Source organism: Parasteatoda tepidariorum, chromosome 5 (assembly GCF_982258835.1).
Source record: "Parasteatoda tepidariorum strain Cologne lab strain chromosome 5, Ptep-v5.0, whole genome shotgun sequence".
NCBI classification, from domain to species: Eukaryota; Metazoa; Arthropoda; class Arachnida; order Araneae; family Theridiidae; genus Parasteatoda; species Parasteatoda tepidariorum.
Window position 1 is genome coordinate 76,973,576 of NC_141759.1, and position 21,601 is coordinate 76,995,176.

Sequence of the window (21,601 nt, forward strand, 5' to 3'; positions counted from 1 at the left end):
TGTTAAACAATAACAATTTGACGTGTCACAAAAAACCTTGACACCGAAAATTTTCTGCTAGACCAAATTCCCCAGCCGACTGAAAATTGATGTTGTAGTTAATTTACGTCGCACTAGAGCTGCACGATGGGCTATTGGCGACGGTTTGGGAAACACCCCTGAGGATGATCCGAAGACATGACATCACAATTATGATCCTCTGCAGAGGGGATGGCACCCCCGCTTCGGTAGCCCGACGACCTGCACGCGAAGTCGAGCACTTTACGGTAGAACAGTTAAACGAGGACCAATATCGCACACCCTCGGTCCCTACGCAGATTGATCCAAGTGGTCACCCACCCGCCCACTGATCGTAGCCAGTGATGCTTGACTTCGGTGATCTGCTGGGAACCGTGTCTTAACCAGGGTTGGGGTTTTGGACGTCCTAAACTGGTTTTGGACAGGACACGTGGGTTTTACTGTCTTAAACTGGGTAAAACAGTCCTAAACTGGGTAAAACTGTCCTAAACTGGGTTAAACTGTCTTAAATTGTCCAAAACCTTGAACTTTGGTAAAAGGTAAAAATTCTATAGGTATAACCATTGTACACATAATTATTACATGTATCAATAAATATTTGATATTTTTTATACAATTTACTATAACTTATTAAAAGAAAATAACATAACATAATAGGAAAAGGTTTATATTTTTTGAAGCTCCACAATTCATTGAACAACAAAAGTGAATAACTAATCCTTTAAATATAAATATGCTTTTAATACTGATGAATAATATTTTTGCATAAGAATAAATATGGCAATATTAAAAAATAATAATTTTTCTTAAAAAAAAAACTAAATTTGTTCAAAAATTAACCTTTAATTTTTTACAATATTTTTTTAAAAAAATGTTATAATTTCTGCATTACAGGATGATAAAAAAGAAATCTATTTTTAAAAAAAATGTTTTTAAATATAAATATATTAGTTTAAATTGAAAATACAAAATAACTGAAAAATGTATTAACAGTTTTGAAGGGCATAACATCAGTTTCAGTTACTGACACTGGTGATGTATCACCACTATGCTGAAAGAATTGAACATGAATGAAATAAAAGTATTATTGAATAGTACTATAGATAAATAAACCTGTTTATGACGAACCAAGCACTTAGTCCCTAATATTTTAACCTGTATAGCAAGGCCAAACTTCAGTTATGTACTATTGAATGAGAGGACCAATTGAACTTGATTACTGATTAATCTTCCTTTGTTTAAATTGAAGAGTCAAACAATATTAATAAAACATACTTTTAAAAACAAATATTCTCCAGTATATTTAATTATCAATACGTTATTAGTTCTATGTTTATTTTACCTCTTAAATATTATTCAGATAAAATTGCGACATAATTTGAGTAAAAGGGTTTTGGACAGTTTTGGACAAAGGGGTTTTGGACAGGACGGTTTAAACCGTGGATTAATCCATTCTGTCCTAAACCTTGCCAACCCAGGTCTTAACGATCAGTCCACAGCGGGACAACTGAAAATTGAAAAATTGCTCTTATGAAAGCATCATACACACTTCTTTTCAGATCAATTTTTGGAAAAATATATATAAATAAAACAAGTGAAATTGCTCCGTTGATATAAAAGAAAAAAAACCTGTGTTTGCAAGCTCAAGATGCTTTATATCTGCGAGCAACACAACGGTTTCAGAGCATCACAAATCTCAAGCTACTGAATTACTGGATTGGCTCTACTGGATTTCAAACCAACGCTTTTCCAATCGTTTTAAAGTATCCCAATGGATTTTATAGCAACACTGTCCTCATGGATTCGGAACAAATGAACAAGGACCCAGTTTTCTGCAAAGAAACGAAACGTGTTGACATGGCAGTTCATAGACCATTGTTCTGGAAGTTAGCCTCGGTACAATAAAATCCTGATCATCAACAAAGTCATCGAACAAGATTTTTGGAGGAAAAATATTTTTGTAGGATGCATTCATACCGTTTACTTCAAGGATATTTAAACTTACGGCCTCCGTTGCGTGTTTCTTCCAGTCTATCATTTCTTGTTCTAGAGCTGAAATTTCACATTTCAGTGTTTTATTCTCGTATTGTATTGGGATTGTCTGATTCTTCGAATCTCTCATTTCTTGTTTAAGTGTTTTAATTTCTGCATTGAGTTTAAGCATCTCTTAACCTTGTTTCTGGGTCACGTGCTCTAAAATGCCCATTTGAAATACTTGTTGTTTATTCAAACTGTAGTATACATTCTTTGACGTAAAGAATTTCTTATTTGAATCTGGTATTTCATAGCCTCTACTTGATTGAAGAAGTTGGTTCAACATTCATTTGTTTGACAAGCATATCGTCCTCAAACCAAAACACTTTCTGATCTCCAGCAGGATGATTTTCATAATCCCATCTCAAATAAATGAGACATTCTTGAATATCCATGGTATCGAGCATGTTCGAATGATATTTTTTCATGCGGGACGACCAGTATTACTTCAATTTTCCAATCTATTACATCTTCAAGGGTCTGTCCAGACATTTTGCGAAAGGTCTGTTTTTCGTGAAATTGTGAAAAAATTACTCACATTCTTTCAACCAGGGGATTTATGAATTTGTGCAAGTAGGGTCTGTTATTACAAAAAAACTTTTTCAAGGAGTTTTTAAATTGTAAAATCATACAAGATTATGCTCAACACTGTAAAATTATAATTAAAAAATTAAATTTTCAAAAATAAAAAACAATTGCTGCTTCTAAATTAGAGATGCAACATACAAATATTTGGTATTTAGCCTATACTGCTGAACGCAGAATATTCATTTCGGACGAATAATGGAAGAATCGTCTGCCGAAGACAAAACTTAATTCGTTTACATCCATCTTTCTTGTTTTCTGCCCTGGGAAGGGTTTATTCGATTAACAAAACAATAATGAAGATAAACAAATTCGTGAAAGGTCCGATTAAAAGAAAAATCATTTTGTGAAGGGTCCGTTTTTAAGTTAAAATATTTTGTGAAGGGTCCGTTTTTATGAAAAGATATTTTGTGAAGGGTCCGTTAACGGACCCAACTTTCTTCTAAACAGACCCCTGATCTTTATTGCGATTTTTTTGATTTACTGATTCCATTAAACCTTTGGGCCATAAACTTGCCATGGAAATGACTGAATGATCATGTAACGAGCGATTGATATAAAAATGACCACCTCGCCCAACACTCGGCTTCCTTGATCCAGAACATTGTGATTTCTCAATGGATACCTAGTGAATGGCATTTGCCAAATGTATAGCTGTCTTAAGCACGAGACACTTTGACCGTGTTTCAAGATTACAGATAGGCTATTATCTCTTTATTAAACACGGGTAACGAACCAGTGTTTCTCAATTCTCGAAAATCACCCGAGCAGTCATCATAAAATCCAATCGGGCAAAACAATTTTCGTTGTAGATGTCATCAGCTGTTGAGTTTAAAAATTTGTACCTTCCGCAAAAACTGCTTTCAGTCTTTTCATTGAAATCATGTTTGGATTGGGAATGAGTCTTTTGATACTCGTCCAATAAAAAATTTTCATCCCAAAATCGACAATTTTATCCTTCCAATATCTGTATGACCAATACAATTTCCTTTCCAAAGGTGCTTTCTGTCTCATCTTCATGAGAACACAGAAAGTGCAATATATTTAACAAACCCCGTGCATCTCAGCAAAATATATTTAAGAGTAACTCTATTCAAATGGACTTTTCGCGTATCATAATCCCAATGGATCTTGGAAAAGTACAATGGTTCTTAGAATAATGTAAACAACAATAGCTGCCAAAGCAGCGCTGTGGCGCATCCAAGGGATTCCGAAGCCGTCCAAAATCTTTTTGCACTGTGTAGAACACTGCTTGAAAATAATATGAGAATATGATCATGTTGGGTGATTATGAACTTGTCTCGTCAAGCTCTACATGTATATGATATAATCTTAAAAGAGGGTCCGGGTGACCCCCATGGCGAATTTCATTTTTGAAGAAAATCATGTCATGTGAAAATTATGTCTACACACGCGTCTTGATGAAAGGATCAAAAATATGAAAAGTATTTTTTATCTTGAGTCATAATCTTTTTCGGCTGATTACGGTATTTAATCATAGCAATGCACTGAGCTGCTCTAGAATGCTCTGCACAGCGTTTGGATTGCAAAGTGATTTTGGATGGCTCTGGAATCCATTGAATGCTCTACAACTCTGCTCTAACAACTATTGCTATTTATATTGTTCTAAAGACCATTGTACTTTTCCAAGATCCATTGGGATGGTGATAAGCTAAAAATACATTTGAATAGAGTTACTCTGAAATATATTTTACCGAGATGCACGGGGTTTGTTGAACATATTGCATTTTTTGTGTACTCGTGAAGATGAGACAGAAAGCTCGTGAAGATGAACAGAAGGAAATTGTATTGGTCCTACAGCTATTGAAAGGATTGTCAATTTTGCGATGAAAATTCGTCATTGGACGAATATCGAAAGACTCATTACTAATCCAAACATTGTATAAACAAATGGACTGAATGCATTTTTTGCGGAAGATACAAATTTTGAAATTCAACAGCTGATGCAGGGTTTCCGCTACGGTAGCTTTTTTCGCAAAATGCGAAAAGACCCCTCAAAAATGCTAAAATTCAACAAAGCATTTTCGCATTTTTGCTAAAGGATTTTACTAAATTCCATTTAGAAAAAAGCTTCCGCGAAAAACCATGACGCTAACATCCATGAAAAAAACTTGATCAAACAAGAAGGAGAAAAAATCTAAATATCTTTCGCAAGAAGAACCATGATGCTAGCGTTCACGAAAAAAACGTGATCAAACGAGATGAAGCATAGCGATCAACAAAAATGGCTAGAATATATGAGTTTCACCGAGAAGAAAAGAAAAATAGAGAGAATGCTTACCTGGTAAAGTTTCAGGACATAATAAAAAGAATTCACTCTTATTTTGAATGCTCCCCTGCAAATACCAGGCGATTGAAGAATGTTTAAGATATCCTTGAACAAAAATCAAGGAAATTCATAAAGTTATCAACAACTCGGTGGTTGTCTTTGGGGAATTCAGTTACAGCTCTGGATTGCAACTGGCAAGCTCTTGTTAGTGTTTTAATGGAAGACAAACGTCCTGTTGCTCAAGGGTTGTTAAAAAATATAACTACTTTTTGTTTTTAGCAACCACTGCCATCATGAATGATATCATGTTCAACATTAATAAATTAAGCCTCATATTTCAAAAATCTAATTTAAATTTTGAATATGTTCAATCAAGTGTGAAGGCTTGTATTTCAAGTTTAGAAGAAATAAAAAATGGCACCAGCACTCATTATATGAGTTTTTTAGATGATGTGCCTAAGAAGGAAAGTGAAAAATTTGAGTTTCAGGGCCATATAATTTTAGATGGACTGAAACAGAGGGAAAGATTCCGTAATTTGATGCACAATTTTTTAAACTGTATCATTGAAAATATTACTGATAGATTGGGAGATTTGGATAAAATCGAAATGTTCAATATATTTATACCTAGCAGGATGCCCCATAGTTTGGAAGAATTACAGCATTATGGTGTAAAGGAAATCCGTTGCATTTTCAATTTGTTTTCGGAATCTCCCAGAAAAGATTTTCAGTTTACAGAAACTGAATTACTTTGTGAATGGGGATTATTTAAACACATCTTAATGCAACGATGTAAAAACATGTCATTTAATGAATTACTTTTATTTTTATATGCCAATGATGTGTCTGAACAGTACCCATTAATAACTTCTGTTATAGAGTATTGTGCAACAATACCAATGCACACTGTTGACTGTGAAAGGGGCTTTAGCTGCCTTAATTTGATTAAAACTAATATTCGAAACAGGTTGTTAATCAACCATGTAAACAATTTGTTAATGATTAATATTGAGGGCCCTGAAAGTGCATTTAACTTTCAAGAAGCATTTGTAAAATGGGCAAACATGAAAGAAAGGAAGATTGTTAATTATAAACCAAAATGTTTTGATAAATAATAAATGTGTTTTTTTTTTTGTTATAGGTATTCTTTTTGATATTCTTGTACATTAAGCTATTCTTTGTCAGATAACTTACAGTACTTGTTTGATATAAAGTAATTTTATAAGCCTGATGGCATTTTAGCATTTTGCTAAAACTTTTTTTCAGATTTTAGCTTTTTTGCTAATGAATTTTTAGACTCAGCTTAAACCCTGAGCTGATGACCTCCAAAAAGAAAAATGTTTTGCCCAGTTTCGAAAGCAAAATAAATAAAAAAACATAAAGAAACAATGTTTAAGACACACTGACAACAACACAATTGCTTGAACCAGTGCTGTATATAGAATCAATCCTCGCCCTTCCGAAAGTTATGCTCATGAATTATGTCCATGTGTTCATTTTGAACCTTCATCACTTTATCGCCAACTCTATCATCTAGATAATGTGGAAGATTTGAAACAGATTGGATTTTATGACGACGACCCGGGTGATTTTCGAGAATTGAAAGACACTGGTTCGTTACCTGTGTTTAAGGAAGGCAGTGGTTTGAGTCGAGAGGCTTCTGCCTTGTTCCGAATGTTCTTTTCCAACACATGGAAATTTTATCATGTGTTTGTTCGATCTTATGCCTTTTCCAGTTTTAAAATGAAAATGTCAGTGTTTGATACCAGTCAACTGGTGGTCTCATCCTTTTAATGCTAGTGCGATGGTTGCACGTCTAATAAGACGAATGCAATGACTTCTTATAAACTACATCGTCATATGATACTGGCTGTTGGTGGCCGAGCCGTCTATCTTTAAGCTTGAAATTCGGTCAAAGTGTCACATGCTTCAGAGAGGTATTACAAAGGACAGAGAAAGCTTAAGACAGCTATACATTTCACAAATACCATTTACTACGAATCCAGTGAAAAATCACAATGTTCTAGGTCAAAGAAGCCGGATGTTGGGCGATATGGACATTTTTATATCAATCGCCTGTTACATGATCATTCAGTCATTTCCGTGGCCAGTTTATGGCCCAAAGGTTTAATGGAATGGGTAAACCAAAACAATCGCTATAAAGCTGTAACAAATTGGAAAATTGAAGTGTACTGGTTGTCATACATGAGAAAATATCGTTCGAACAGGCTCGATACGATAGATATTCAAGAATGTCCCATTTATTTGAGTTGGAATTATGAACCTCATCCTGCTGGAGATCAGAAAGTGTTTTGGTTAGAGGACGATATCATGCTCGTCAGACAAATGAATGTTGAACCAACCTTCTTGAAGCAAGTAGAGGCTATGAAATACCAGATTCGAATGAGAAATTCTTTGCGTCATAGAATGAAGAATGCATACAACAGTTTGAATAAGCAACAAGTCCTTCAAATGGGTATCTTACCTTACAGCACGTGACCCAGAAACAAGGCGGAGATGCTTAAACTCAATGCAGAAATTGAAACACTGAAGCAAGAAACGACAGATTTGAAGAAATCTGTCGTTTCTTGCTTCGTATCTACAACACAATACGAAAATGAAATACTGAAACGCAAAATTTCGGCTCTGGGACAAGAAATGACAGACTTGAAGAAACACGCAACAGGAGTCGCTAGATTTAACATCCGAGTGCTAAACGGTATGAATGTATCCTAGGGTCCATTTGTAGCCACGCAAAATCCAAAGTATCATGTCAGCAAATTGTTTCCTCCAAAAATCTTGTTAGAAGCCTTCGATGATCAGGATGTTTTAGAATCGAGGCTAGCTTCCAGAACAGTGGTCTATTAACTGCCATATCAACACATTTCGTTTCCTTGCAAAAGATGCTTGTTTCTAGGTGCTTGTTTATTTGTTCCAAATCCACGAGGACAGTGTTGCTACAAAATCTATTGGATACTTTGAACCCATTGGAAAAGCGTTAAACCGAAATCCAGTAGAGTGCTGCGTGAGATTTGCGATGCTCTGAGACCCACTGTGTTGCTCTGGAATCCATTGCGTTACCCTGAAACCCATTGGGATACTCAGATTTAGAGATCCTTGAGCTTAAAAATATATATTCTTTTCTTTCATATTTACCATTAAATGGTGCAATTTCACCTGTTTCATACGTTTTTTCTAATCTATTTTTTTCAAAAATTGATGTGAAAAGAAGTGTGCAAGAGAAGAGTAAAAGGTTAATTCACAGACGCCCAAAATAGCCTATTTATCTTCAAAAATGAATATTTTCACTGGTCACGGGGGTCTAATGGCCCCAGGTAAAAATGCTTTTCATAAACATAGTACTCGCAATGAGTCGCGTTTGCAAACAAGACAGACTTTTCTGCAAAAATGAATTTCACCATGGAGGTCACCAGATCCTCTTTTAAGATTATATCTTATTCATGTAGAGCTCGACGAGACACATTCACAGACACCCAACATGACCATATTTTCAAGCAGTGTTCTCAACAGTATGGCTCCGCCAAGAATTGCTCCGGAGGAGTACTTGCAGTTAGATAGTGGATAAGTAACCACGCATGAGGAGAGGGGGGGGAGGTAAAGAGAAAGCGAATGATGCTCACCCGCTTCTTGAACTGTTTTGCGTTGCTTGAATTTTTTTTAAATCGTAGTTTACTATTTTAATTGCTATTTTTTCTACTAATTGATCGTTTCATGTAGTTGTTTTTGAGAAATAAGTATGTTTTTTTAAAAACTATTATTTGTTATTATTTTCTCATTACCACCCATGTGTTTGGTTAAATACCTAAAACCTAATTATTTTCTTTATAATGCTAATTATTTGTTAAATATACGACTCACGTTGATTTTCTGTTTATATTCAGAATCTTAATATTTATTTAATAGTGTTGTGGAGTTTACTATTCTAAGGGAAACGTTTAATTTCAATAGACGTTAATAAAAGTATCCACTTCAAAATTGAAACCCGAAAATAATATTAATTTGTAACCGATACCAATTGCTCAGCATTAAGAAAATTTCTCGAAATTTTTTTTTTCTATTTTCAAACAATTAAATGCAGCAAAGTATTATAAGTGAATGTACGAGATTAAATTATTAATAATAGAAGCAATTTCCTAAAGTTCCTTTAAACAATATTATATTAGGTGCTTGTCCAATTTGGTGAAGCAAGTAGATGTAGTCATTTTATTTTTTCTAATAAAATGATTATAAAAAAAGGGATGGATTATCAGTCTTTTTTCCTTCCAATTTTTATTATAAGCTTTATCCTCTGTGTCGCCAAAGTTAATAAGTGCCTTAATTTTGTGTTTTTTAAGATTTTGTTTCAATATTGTACATATCAGGGGTAATTGTGAGCCCAACTCAAAAATCCTGTAAATTTCTTGATTAAAATCATTAATGACGGATTTCAAAAAATTAATGTCTTAATAAATTTAAATCATTGATATTTTCAAAACATAAAATTCTAAATAAATTATAGGCAGCATAGTTTAAATGAATAATTATGTGTAAGTTCACTTTTATCTCTAATCGCATTTATTATTCTAGCAGAAAAAATATTTACAAATGAAAGAGATGCCAAGCATAAATTCTAGTTCTAATATTTTTAAATAAAATATGCAAGAATTTTCATAGATAAATGTGATCGATGATTTCTTGAAACTTTTGAACCTTGGATTTCCGGATCGCAGTGAGCGAAAAATCCAGATTTTTTTCTGGAGCACAATCATCTCTGACATATTAGATGTTTTATTTTCAGTTAGTCTAACAAATATGATATCTGAGCCATACTGCGTCCTGTTTCTCAATGTGATTTGAAAGTGTCTTGAAAAGATTTAGGCTAAACACATTAATATGTAGTGTGGTTTGTGTTGCAAAATTCAATCACAATATATATTAAAGAGATTTTGGCTGTCATGTTCTACTCTCACTGTTCGTATAAAGGTTCTTGTGAAAAGCGTCTCTTATTTTCCCTTGAAGATGTTGGATATTTATATTTAGTTTTGTCTGTTCAAATTCTTCTCTGCAAGTGTATTGTCCTTTAAAGGGTTCGTGATTTTTTTGATTAAAAAAAAAAAAAAAAAAAAAATTTCAGATTTTTTTAAATTCAAATACACTGTAAAAACTTTGACTGAAAAACACTTTATAAATGTTTAATCAAAATTAAATTAATATTGAAACTATATTATACGAATATTTTAGAAGCTCCAACTGCCTAAAATACATAACTTGTTATAATACATAGCTTTGAATGCATAGCAACAGCAACCATTTTGAAACAAATGCATGATTGAAATTTAAAGACTAGATGAAACAGAGAATTTAAAGAATACTTTAACTATTAAATGATCAGAACAAAGTTATAACAAAATTTCAATTTCCAAACCATAATTTTAATTTAAAATTGTGATTTCTTTTTTTTTTTTCTCTTGATTTTTAAAATGACAAAATAAATATAACAGATTTTGCTTACAAATGTAGTAATTCATCAATAAATAAATAAATATTTAGTCTATACATTTTTATATTAAAATATTCATTTTTAATCCTATATCAAAATAGATAAGTTAAGCTAAAAAAAAATTTTTTTTAAAAAAATCTATGCACACATTTAAATTTTTTTCCACAAAATTTCTTTATAAAAAATCTGATAATGTCAAAGATACTGTAAACATATTATGAGAAAAAAATACTTATATGTTTACTTCAATCTGCACTTTAAATCTCAAGAATCAAAAGATTTTTAAAATGCAATTTCAAATGTGTTGGAATTTAACACATACCATGAAAGAAAGTAATTTCGCTAGCTAAAATTAATTAATGCAGCAATTTATTTAAAATAAATTTTAAAACTAAGAAAAGAAATAATATAAGTATCTATAACTTAAAACACTGTTTTTTAATATTTTAAATCAATATATATAAAAATCAGTTGATTTAAATCAATGATTTTTTTAAAAAAAAAATCATTTGAGTTAAATCAACAAACTTTGGTCCTTTAGACTACTCATTTTAAATTATTTGGTAATTTTTCTTCCTTCATTGAAATACAATTGAATTTATTTTAAAAATGAAGGAAAATGTTTTAATAATAATTCTCGGCCATAGATGGCGCCACTAAAAACAAGCATAAGTCGGCAACACCATGTATTAATAATAAAAAGTAGTTTAATTCTAACTACATTATAATATTGAGTAATGTAACAGCACTTTAGTATTTCAAGTTTAGTTTCTCAATGACAATTATGTGGTGATCTTGGTTTAAGTATTGTTATTGATTATTCTCAACTTTTTATAACCATAAATTTCATTTGAGTATTCATATTTAGTGATTTTTTGTACTTCACTGTTAGCAGGTTCCAAGTAGTAATCTATTGAACGCAAAACAAAATTGATATTTTTAAAAGAAAAAAAAAAAAAACAATAGCTGAATTTTCTATGTTTGAGAAAAGGAATAGTACAAATTTTAGTGAATGCATTTTTCTGAAAGAATCCTACACTTTTTTACAAAATCTTTCAAAGTTATTAGGGAAGTTAAATTATTTTAATTTTATGCATTTCCCAATAAACAAAATTCATAAACACTTAAATTCTTAATTTTTTATCATAAATTCATTTAAATCATAAAAATAATTCATTCATTTAAATTCTTGACTTTTTTATATTAACAATAAAATAGTGTACATTATATTTATTCTCAATGTGATTCATAGTAGTTCTATAAGGACTTAAGGCTGGCATGATTTAAATTGTTCGTATTTTTTTAATTTTAAATCTTCTAAATAACTACATGAAATTTTTAAGAAAAGAAATAAGCAACAATAAAGGCATTTCCCAACTAAATAATGAATATGGGATGTATTTAAATAATAAATCAAAATAGACTAAGAGTTAAGAAACTTTAATAATTCTCCATTTGCTGTATGTAAAATATGTCGACATTAAACAGATTTTAAAATACTGCATTTATTTTCTGTTACTTTTGCTTTTAAAGCTTATTAAATATATAGTTGTTGTATGTAAAATTGGTAGAAAAACTTGTTCATCTCAGAGTAACTTAAAGTAATTTTTTCAGAATTTAGTTGATAAATTTCATTCCAGATAAAAGTCGTGAATTTAACTATTTTGGTTGCTCCTTTTCAAATACTATTAAATAATTTATAACACATTTGATCAGATTATTTCATATAAAAGTCTAAAAAAAAATTTGCATTTAAATAAATAAAAATAAACAAATTCATTCCCTCTAACCTTGCTTTCTTTTTATTCTATTTGATATAGACACTGTATATCCTACTACACTACTCTGTATATCCTACCACACTGTATATATACAGACACTGTATTTCTTTTTTGATACAGACACTGTATATAAAAATAGTTCCAGGACTATTTCTCATTGTCTTATATCTAGTTTTGCCCTGTGTAATATATTCACATCCTGAAGCTTTGTAGTTCCAAGATGCATGAAAATTGAATAGCAATCATAGTTTCTATTTCACGTCAAAAATTTTTTAAAAATTTGTTTTAAATTTCTGATTAGTAAATAAACATAGGCCATTGTTTGTAAAAACACTAAATACAATTGTAGTTATAAAGATAGAAAAATATTTTCAAAGTATATCCTATGCATTAAAAATATTGATAAATATTTTTCTTAATGTATTATTTGCAAGTAATTTCTATGGATACTGTTGGTGACTAATAATGATTCAAAAAATGTGTGTTTACAACAAACTGAAGATTACTAGTTATCATCATCTAGGATATAATTTTTAGGGAGATTTGTTTTTCTGCTGTTTAAGTGAGCAACATTAAATGGAAAAGTTTTAAAAGAAAAAAAAAAAAACATTTTATCAATGCAGAAAAGTGAAATAGTTTTCATCTTACAATTTTAACTAATAAATTTAAGAAAAAAAGTCTAGTAACTATCAATTTTGTACTAATTAAGCGAATGAAATTTTGTTTGATAAGCTGTTTGAAATAGTACAAATAAGTCAAAGTTGTTTTATTTTTTTATTTATTAGTTTTCTAACTTAGTAAGGAGTCTCATATTTTACTTAAGCTACTATTTCATTTAATGGTTAATTTTTGTTTTGCCTCACTAGTAACATCATTGGTTGGAAAAACATTTCATTAGTTACTTGCAACTTCTTTGAAATATTTTGACAACTACTTTTGAAATGTAGTCCTTACTTCTACTTTTAGGAGACGAAATTAGCTCTAGAACTTAATATTCCCCCATATTTAAAATGGTTGTAAAAAGAAGAATGAGTTATTTAAATTTAAATCTATGTGAGCCAGTTCGTTATTCTAAAACAAATTTTCGCTAATTTCTTTTAACCTTCCACTTTTTCACCTTTCGAGAGCACATTTTCAATTCAAGAAATTCTACGAAATTATCAAATATTTAAATGAAATAATATTTCAAAAATTTGTTAAGTGTTTAATACTTTTTTAGTTCTACAAAAATAAAGTACATCTAAACAAAGTGAATTGATATAGCCTTTTATTGTATCATCTATCTTTAAAGAGTGTTCTTTTGTATTTGAAGGTGTGATTTAAGTTAGGGATGCCCAACCTGCGGCCCGCCAACCCTCAATGTGCGACCCATAGCAGCAACCTAAACAAAATGAAGAAAAAAAAAGGAATTTTTTAATACCATATCAGATAAACTTCTATTTCATTATAAAAAATAACTTAAGTTTAAAGTCTGTTTGGTGCCTTTGCGATTGCAGTTTGCGTGACAGATCATAACATAGAAATATCTCCTTATAATTACTGTTTTTACTCCTTATAATAATATTTACTTTATAATTAGTAATATCAAAAATATCTCCTTATAATTACTTTTATTTACAGTAACAAAGTTTAAGACAGTTTTCCAAGACATCTCTAAAGATGACTTCACATAATATGATGATTGACAAGACATGATTCGAATGCAAAACAATTAAACAATGACAAAATCTTAAGGAATAGCAAAATTATAAATTCAGATATAGTTTACTTCTTTAAAATATGTTGCTAAATAAATTTGGCTTAGATTTTTTTGTTGTGTAGGAGTATAATGCAAATGTTCACTATTGTAATAATAAGACTTATTTATTATAATAAAAGTTTTAAAGATATTAAATTACTAATATAAAACTCAAATCTGTATGAAATACATTTTTCATATTAAAATACTTTTTCCAAGAGTCATTCGGGGGAGATTTCCGTATTGTGAACTGTGGCAAAATTATCGCCAAGTCTTGGCAACTTCCGGGCAGTGGCCCACGAGAAGCTTAAAAAAACAACACAGAAAGGGTAACTCGTAGCCACCCCCGGGCAAACATTTACATGTTTTTTTTTATTTTTAAATTTGCAAGTTTAGAATCTATTTGGCACCATGGCGACTCTAAATGTATGAATTTAAAGATAGTTAATTTTGATGTAAATAAAGCGTATTTTCTCTTCTCACTAATAGATTGTGAGGAACCAAATATGAAAAAGATTTAAAAAATACGAAGACTAACTTTTATTTATACAAAGAGAAGTACTTTTAAATAAATTGAATGCTAATGAAAATATGAATTATGCACAAACAAACCAGAAGCAATAATTTATTTATGAATATGAAAAAACTCATACTTTATTGTTAGTAACAAAAAATAAATTGTACAGGATTACCTTACAAAACCTTGGCTATAGTAAGAACGTAAAAAAAATACGTAATAAATAATTTAGCTAGTCAATTAATAATATTTGAAATAAACTACAATTTATCTAATTAAAATAAGTACTATTAAATTCTACATGTTAACACCTGATATTTGCTTACAATTTAGTTCAGCTTGTTGCCATTTGGTTAAAGATATATTAAGCTGGTTGCAAATAAATTATCTTCATGTCCTAATCTCTCTTCGCGATAGCAGCGAACTATAGGGGGCGTTGTATGAGACGAATACCTGCGATTTCTATATGAACAGTCATTCAGTTTCTCTGGAGATGTCTTTAATGTAGCGTGTAGCATTGAAACGCTCCTTCTTTATTGTGGCTAATTAAATTTAAAAAAGAAAAAATTTTGATATTCTTCCTTATACAAACGAAAACAAAATGGTATATCTCTTTTTTAGGGAAGGAACATCCGGAACACATCGGAAAAATATTTGTACATTAACAGAAAAAAATATGTATATTCTTGTTGTTGCTAAATCCCATCTGGTCTGACAGGGTCAGACCAGATCAATAAATCCGTTGACATCTAGAAAGTCCGAAACCAAAAGGGGAGAGGAGTGGATGTCGTTCCATTCTAGCCCTAAACAGTTCAAGATGTGCTCAGGTGATGCCTGGTTTTGTTGGCATTTAGGGCAAAGAGGAAAGATCTTTTGATTAGAACTTTTGATGTATATTCTTATAAGAGTTAAAACCTAATGCTCGAGAAATAGTTTTACTAAATTTAATGATATAATATGAAAGGCCTATTTAAACTTTACATTCCATAGTTTTAAGAATCATATTACTTCAAAAATTAAAATGAACAAAAAGTATCAATAAGCCTCATAATTTTATGAAATTTAATTTTGTAAAAAACGTTTTTTGAAAGCAATTTTTATCAAAAAATCAAGTTTTAATAAAAGTCATTATTTACAGATTAAAAAACGTTAAATAAAGAATGCTGACGAAACAAAATCAAAAAAACAATTCTTTCTTGTCGCCATTTTTTAGTGCTACGAAAATTCGTCTTTGTGATTTGCCAAAAACAAAACAAGATGCAATTTTATTTTTTCAGGAGCGAAATATTTTACCGAAAAAATGAAAATGTACCAATTCCCACGACATGAAACTTTATCTTAGTAAACGTACGTTTTGGAAATGTTATTTCATTTGGAATCTTATTTGTCAGAGTTCAAATGGCGATATGATTGTTTTGAATCCATGCTAAACTCTCTATCGGCCTATTTTCCACCGAAATCCCATTGACTACTTTGATTTTAAATAAAGTGTTTTATTTTATGATTTGTCGCAAACATTTTAAGCGTAATTTTAGATTGGCAGCACTTAAAAACCGCCAAATCTGTAGTGGCGGTGGCGTTAGTACGTAAGTACCGAATTTTTATTCCATACTTTTCTGAATTATATATTACTTCAAACATTAGAATATACAAGAAGTATACATAAACACATAATGTTATACCATTTAATTTTTCAAAAAAAAATATTTTGACAGCAATTTTTATCAAAAAATTATTAACTAAAAAATGTAAAATAAAGAATTCTTAGGAAAAAAAAACGATTTTAAGAATACTTTATATTGAAATAAAAACTTTTATCTTGTTTCTTTTTTTATTCTTATAGTTCCTAAACAGGCGTAAAAAAACTATCATCAAATAAGAAAAAAAAAGTATTTAAAAGTAATTTTTTTATTATAAAAATCATAACACTCACCTGTTTTATAAATCCGCAGAATTCCAAATGAAATGTTCTTCGTTTGAAAATTTTATTTTCAAATAATATATGCATAGATTATCTCTTCATTACTTTTAGATAACATACCACATATCAAAATTTTATAATTGTAAGATCTCGATATGAATTTGAATATGTAGCTTAAAAGTAGAACAGCTGAATTCTAGTTGAAATTATTCTTTCAAAACTAAAAAATGCTTACCAAGAAAACGATAAAAAATTATTAATAATCAGCACAAATAAAACTATTTTAAGTAGTTCGGATGATTCTTTATTGTTGTTTTCCGAATTATATAGATACGGAAATATATACTATTCTATAAAGAAGAAGAAGAATATTCTATAACTATTACAGTTCTGTAAGTTCTGAATTCACTTTATTCTTTGGAATGACGAAAGCAATGTTGACTTCACTTTAATTTGTAATGAATTGAAGACGGAAAAAATTATTTTACCGTAATATGCACATGTGTAACAGCAAGTGATCATGTATTCCGAAATCATGTCTGAAATTGTTCTTCAAATGCTTGACGTGTTCTGCTTCAATGTTTGGCATGTTCTGGTTAGTTTTTTCAAGAAGTTTTGTCTTTTCCTTAGGGAAATTTTGCTTCTTATTTGCTAAGAAAATGGCGTCCGTCATGGCCAATGGTTATGATGGAATTAATGTCCGATATTTTCAGTCTCCCGCTAGACGGCGTACTCGAGCGTTGCGATCGCGAATTTATTTAAGGCTGTTGCTTAGTTGCCCAACTTCTTAATAAATAGACCCACTTGATTGGTTGATAATTCTACCGTTTTCATTTTTATTGTTTAATCGTTTTCTTTGGTTTACTTGATTGGCATTTTTAGCATTTATTTGTTGAATTTTTCAATTGCGTATGCTCGAGTGGATAATTTATTCGCACCGATCGTAGTACGTTGTAGATAAAGATTATAGACAGTTGTATCCCCTTCTTTTGTTGTGGACTCCGAGTTTCACTAATTTCTAGGGAATTTCGATGTTTTTTTGAAAAAAATGAGCATAATAAACATTTTTAAAAAATATTAACGGTTGATTTTTATGTAGAATATAGTTTTAAAAGACTATTAAGCAAGTTTCAGATAAATTGTGATAAAAAAAAATGATATATGAAAAATAAAATGATGATTTTGATGGGTTAGAAAGTGAGTTATGTCTCTCTTTATAGATGTTGTTTATTATGATTCATATAAGAAATAGTTGTTGATTTTTTACTTTAGATGTTATGTCACCTGCTTCATAAACAGAGCAAAATAATGACCAAATGTTTTTTTATTGTACGTTAAAGTTACTTTGTTTTTGTTGATAAACTTCTGGGTAGTATATATGCTACCCAGAAGTTTCCCAGTCGAAGCTATAGCTTTGAATGTTAGGTATTTCCTGATATTTATACAAATACACATTGCCATTAAGGTACTTTGTATAATAAAAGTAAAATTCTTTTATTTCATGTGTTTATACCAAACTTTTTGAAATGATTAACACAAGTTTTTATAGTATATTCTTGTAAAAAAAATATTTTTATTGCTGAGTGCACTCTTTCCTTTAAGATAATGTTTGTTATGATTCATATTAAAAATTCTTGATTTTTTACTTTAAATATTAATTAAGTATGATGCCTGTTTCATAAATGGAGCAACATCCCACACAGCCACAAATGTATCAAGAAGATCATCCATCCAATCAAGAAGATCATCCATCAAATTAAAAAAAGAATTTGGCCGTATGGGCTATTACTGATAATGTGCCTCAATCTACGATCACTAATTTGTTAAATGTTTTAAAGAAATATCTTTGTTGTTCAAACTTGCCTTTAGATGCCCGTGCACTACTTCAAACACATCGATGTGTAAGAGTAGAAAATATATCTAATCCCAAGTATAGCACCTAATATTAGCTAACATCAGAAAATAGGTAAAATCTAACGTTATCTTGCACAATTTGAAATATTAGAAAAATACAAGAGGTCGCTGTTTGCTCTGCATTATATAATACTAGATTGCATGCAAACTAATATTATCTAGAGTTCGTCTTAATATTATTTTGCATTAGTTTTAATGCTATATATTATTTGATTTTGAATTTTCTGATATTATTTTGCGTTTCTTTTTATTTTTTGGAGTAAGCAAGAGGAAGATTTGAACGGTAGTAGAATAATTCGGACATATAATTTTACTTAATTTTCTGTATTGCTGTGAAGCAGTAAAACATAGAACAATAGTTTTATGCATTATTTACTTAGCAATACCGAAATATTAAATAAAATTATTTTAGCGACCTCTGCTACTATCCATTTTCTTCCCTCTTACTCCAAAGTATGTCTTATGTTCAGCTGATTTTTTTGAATATTTCAAATTTATTTAAGAAACAATACTATATCACAACTTTTATTTATATTTTTTTCTTTTCTTCATGCAATGGGTTTTCTGACAAATTTTATATCATTAATAATTTTCAAATCTTTAATTTTAAAGTGTACTCTTAATTTTTTTTTAAAAAAAATGAGCTTATTTTATCAAAATCTCAATCTCAATATAAACGCGTATATAATCTCAATATATATTATAAACGCGTTTAGGGTGGTCATTGCGATACATCTTGTTCAAATATTAATTTCAGTCATCATCAATAACAAGAAAGAAAGTATATGAGAAATAATTTTCGATAAAAAATAAACAGAAAAGAAAAGTTATTTTTAATGTATGTAATTTTTTGAAACATTTCGAAGAGAGACATGAATGACCTTGAGTTCGAAACCCAATTTCTATAAAGCTTTCATTATTTCAAGAATTGTTACTTAAATATTGTGTTTTCTAATGTGTTTATCGTTTCAGGATTTCCTTAGGAAAAAAAAACATTAAGGGAGATCATTTTGATACATCTCATGCAAAGGTTAAATATTAATGACAAAAAAGTAAGTTCGGAGGTAATTTTGTATAAAAAAATAAATATGAAAAAAAGGTATTTTTAATGCATATATATTTTTTAAATATTTTTAGAGGCATGACAATGTCGAGATCGGAACAAAATTTCTAATAAAACTTATATTATTTTTATATAATTTACACTTTTTGTAATTTAAAATTTTGTGTTCCGTAGTTCACAAGGAAGTCCATTATTTTCTTATGTATTTGAGCCACAAAAAGCAACTGGCATATTGATGTAAACACTTTATAACAATATAAGGGAAAAAAAGTAGAATCCTTAATTGCAGCAATGAAGAAACATAGGATGCCTGATTTTCACCGCTTGATGGCAGCATGAAACATTTGCATGTGATATTTTTTTTTCTTCTTCTTTTAATATTTGAAGTAGTAAACATTTAATTAACACATAAACATTTGATTTTTTATATTTAAATAAACTACTTAATTTAAATAAACTACTTAAAACGAACACTAAGATTTAATTCACTCCACATAAGTAATTTGGCAATTTAAGGCTAACGCATTTCTGCCAACTGTTCTGGATTTTATTCTTGTTTTACTTTATTTTGTTCTTACTATAATTCTGGTTACCACTTTCATGCATTCAAACTCGATTTTTGTTTCAATAAATCTGATTTAAAGTGATTTTAACGACCGTTACTTTCAAATAATTTTAGCATATACATATTGAAGATACATACATATTGAAGATTTACTATTCATCGTTAAGTGGCTTAAATATAATAAAAAACTTAATTTCTATTAGCATCAGTTTTTAAAGCTGTACCACGTTATAAAAATATTTGTAGAAAACGGAGTAGTTGGGGCATCCCTGTAATTGGATACTTGCAGCTAATCTAATTGTGTCCAATGTCATGGTTCTGTCTAATTACGTGGTTGTGCGTAGCGTGTTAATGTTTAGGATTGGGTTTATAATCACGTTGAGTCAGATTTTAAATAAGATTTATTTGGATACCTACAAGCGACGTAACGTATGCGTGTCAAGCCTGATTGGCTGACCCACCCATGACACCGCTTACAAATATCCAATTAGACAACTGTTATTCCTGCAAACGAGAAGGGACTCTTTTCCTTCCATCATAAATTTCAGGAACATTTGAGGTAAAAACATTAGGTATCTATATTCTAATGATTTAGCTGAGAGGAAAAAAAGCACGTGATCAAAGCACTAGATATATTTAAGTTTGCAAGAAATGTAAGTTATGTACAAAGAAAAATTATATAGAAATGTTCGGTCTACTCGTCTGAGAGAGTATGATACATAAATTAGAAATTCGTATAAACAGAAAAGCAAAATTAGCCTAGTCCAAAAGGTTTAGTCAAGTTGAGTAGTATAGATTTGCATTGAGTAACAAATTTGAAATAAAAAGTTTCAGCAGTAGTCTGTCCGGTTTATTTAAAGGTCTTAGCAGAAGATTTTAGAAGAAGTACATAGTCTCTTATTTGGAGAACAAGTTGAAGGGAAATTTACCAATATAACAAACATGTTTGAGAAACAGGTTAGAAATAATCATTATTTACAGTACATACTTAACGAATAATATCAATTTTAAAAAGAAGTTAATAATAAATATTTACAATATAATCCTATTTACAAGTGTGAAAGATCGGCATAAATTACTAAAGGCCTTTCGCCTTTCCATAAGGAATTAGAAATCATGTATTATTTTTCATCATGATTTAAATCAAAGAATAAAAGGAGTGAATTAGCATAAAGTTTTTTATATGATTTTATTTTATTTTAAACCGTCGTTGAACAGTCGACCAAAATTTGGGTTTACGACCAATAGTGTTCAACTCCGTAGCCTTGTAATTTTGAACCCAATCCAGAAGACAGGGAGGAAACTCTTGGAGCAAGTATTGGGAGATATTTACCTTCGTGGAGGACATTTTTGATGGAACTAACCCGCATTTGCGTTACATGGAGAGGAAGCCCACGACAACTTCCCAGGTTAGCTTGACGGCGAAAGTACTCTAACCCATGATCCGTCTACCACTGAGGACAATTCACGTCAGCACTGTGGTCGGCGCAAGCCGGATGCAGGACTCGTATCAACCAGCGTACGTTGGGATTAGGACTGGGCTATATAAGAAATTTTACATCGTGATGCATTGTCAGTTTTGATCGCGATATAGTATTTTTGAAATTCATTTATTTGTAAGGCGCAGAAAGTCGGATTTCTATCAAAACTTCATACTCAGATTGATTTAAATCAA

The 21,601-nt window shown here is 30.3% G+C and overlaps 1 protein-coding gene across 1 annotated transcript in view; it reads right to left on the reverse strand.

Moving 5' to 3' along the window:
* Positions 1–21,601, reverse strand: part of LOC147809530 (uncharacterized) — a 37,054-nt gene that overhangs the window by 10,282 nt on the left and 5,171 nt on the right. Inside the window, exon 2 of the mRNA XM_087162863.1 lies at positions 4,940–5,032. Within this exon, the coding sequence (XP_087018989.1) occupies positions 4,940–5,032 (93 nt within the window). The remainder of the gene's footprint in view (positions 1–4,939; positions 5,033–21,601) is intronic.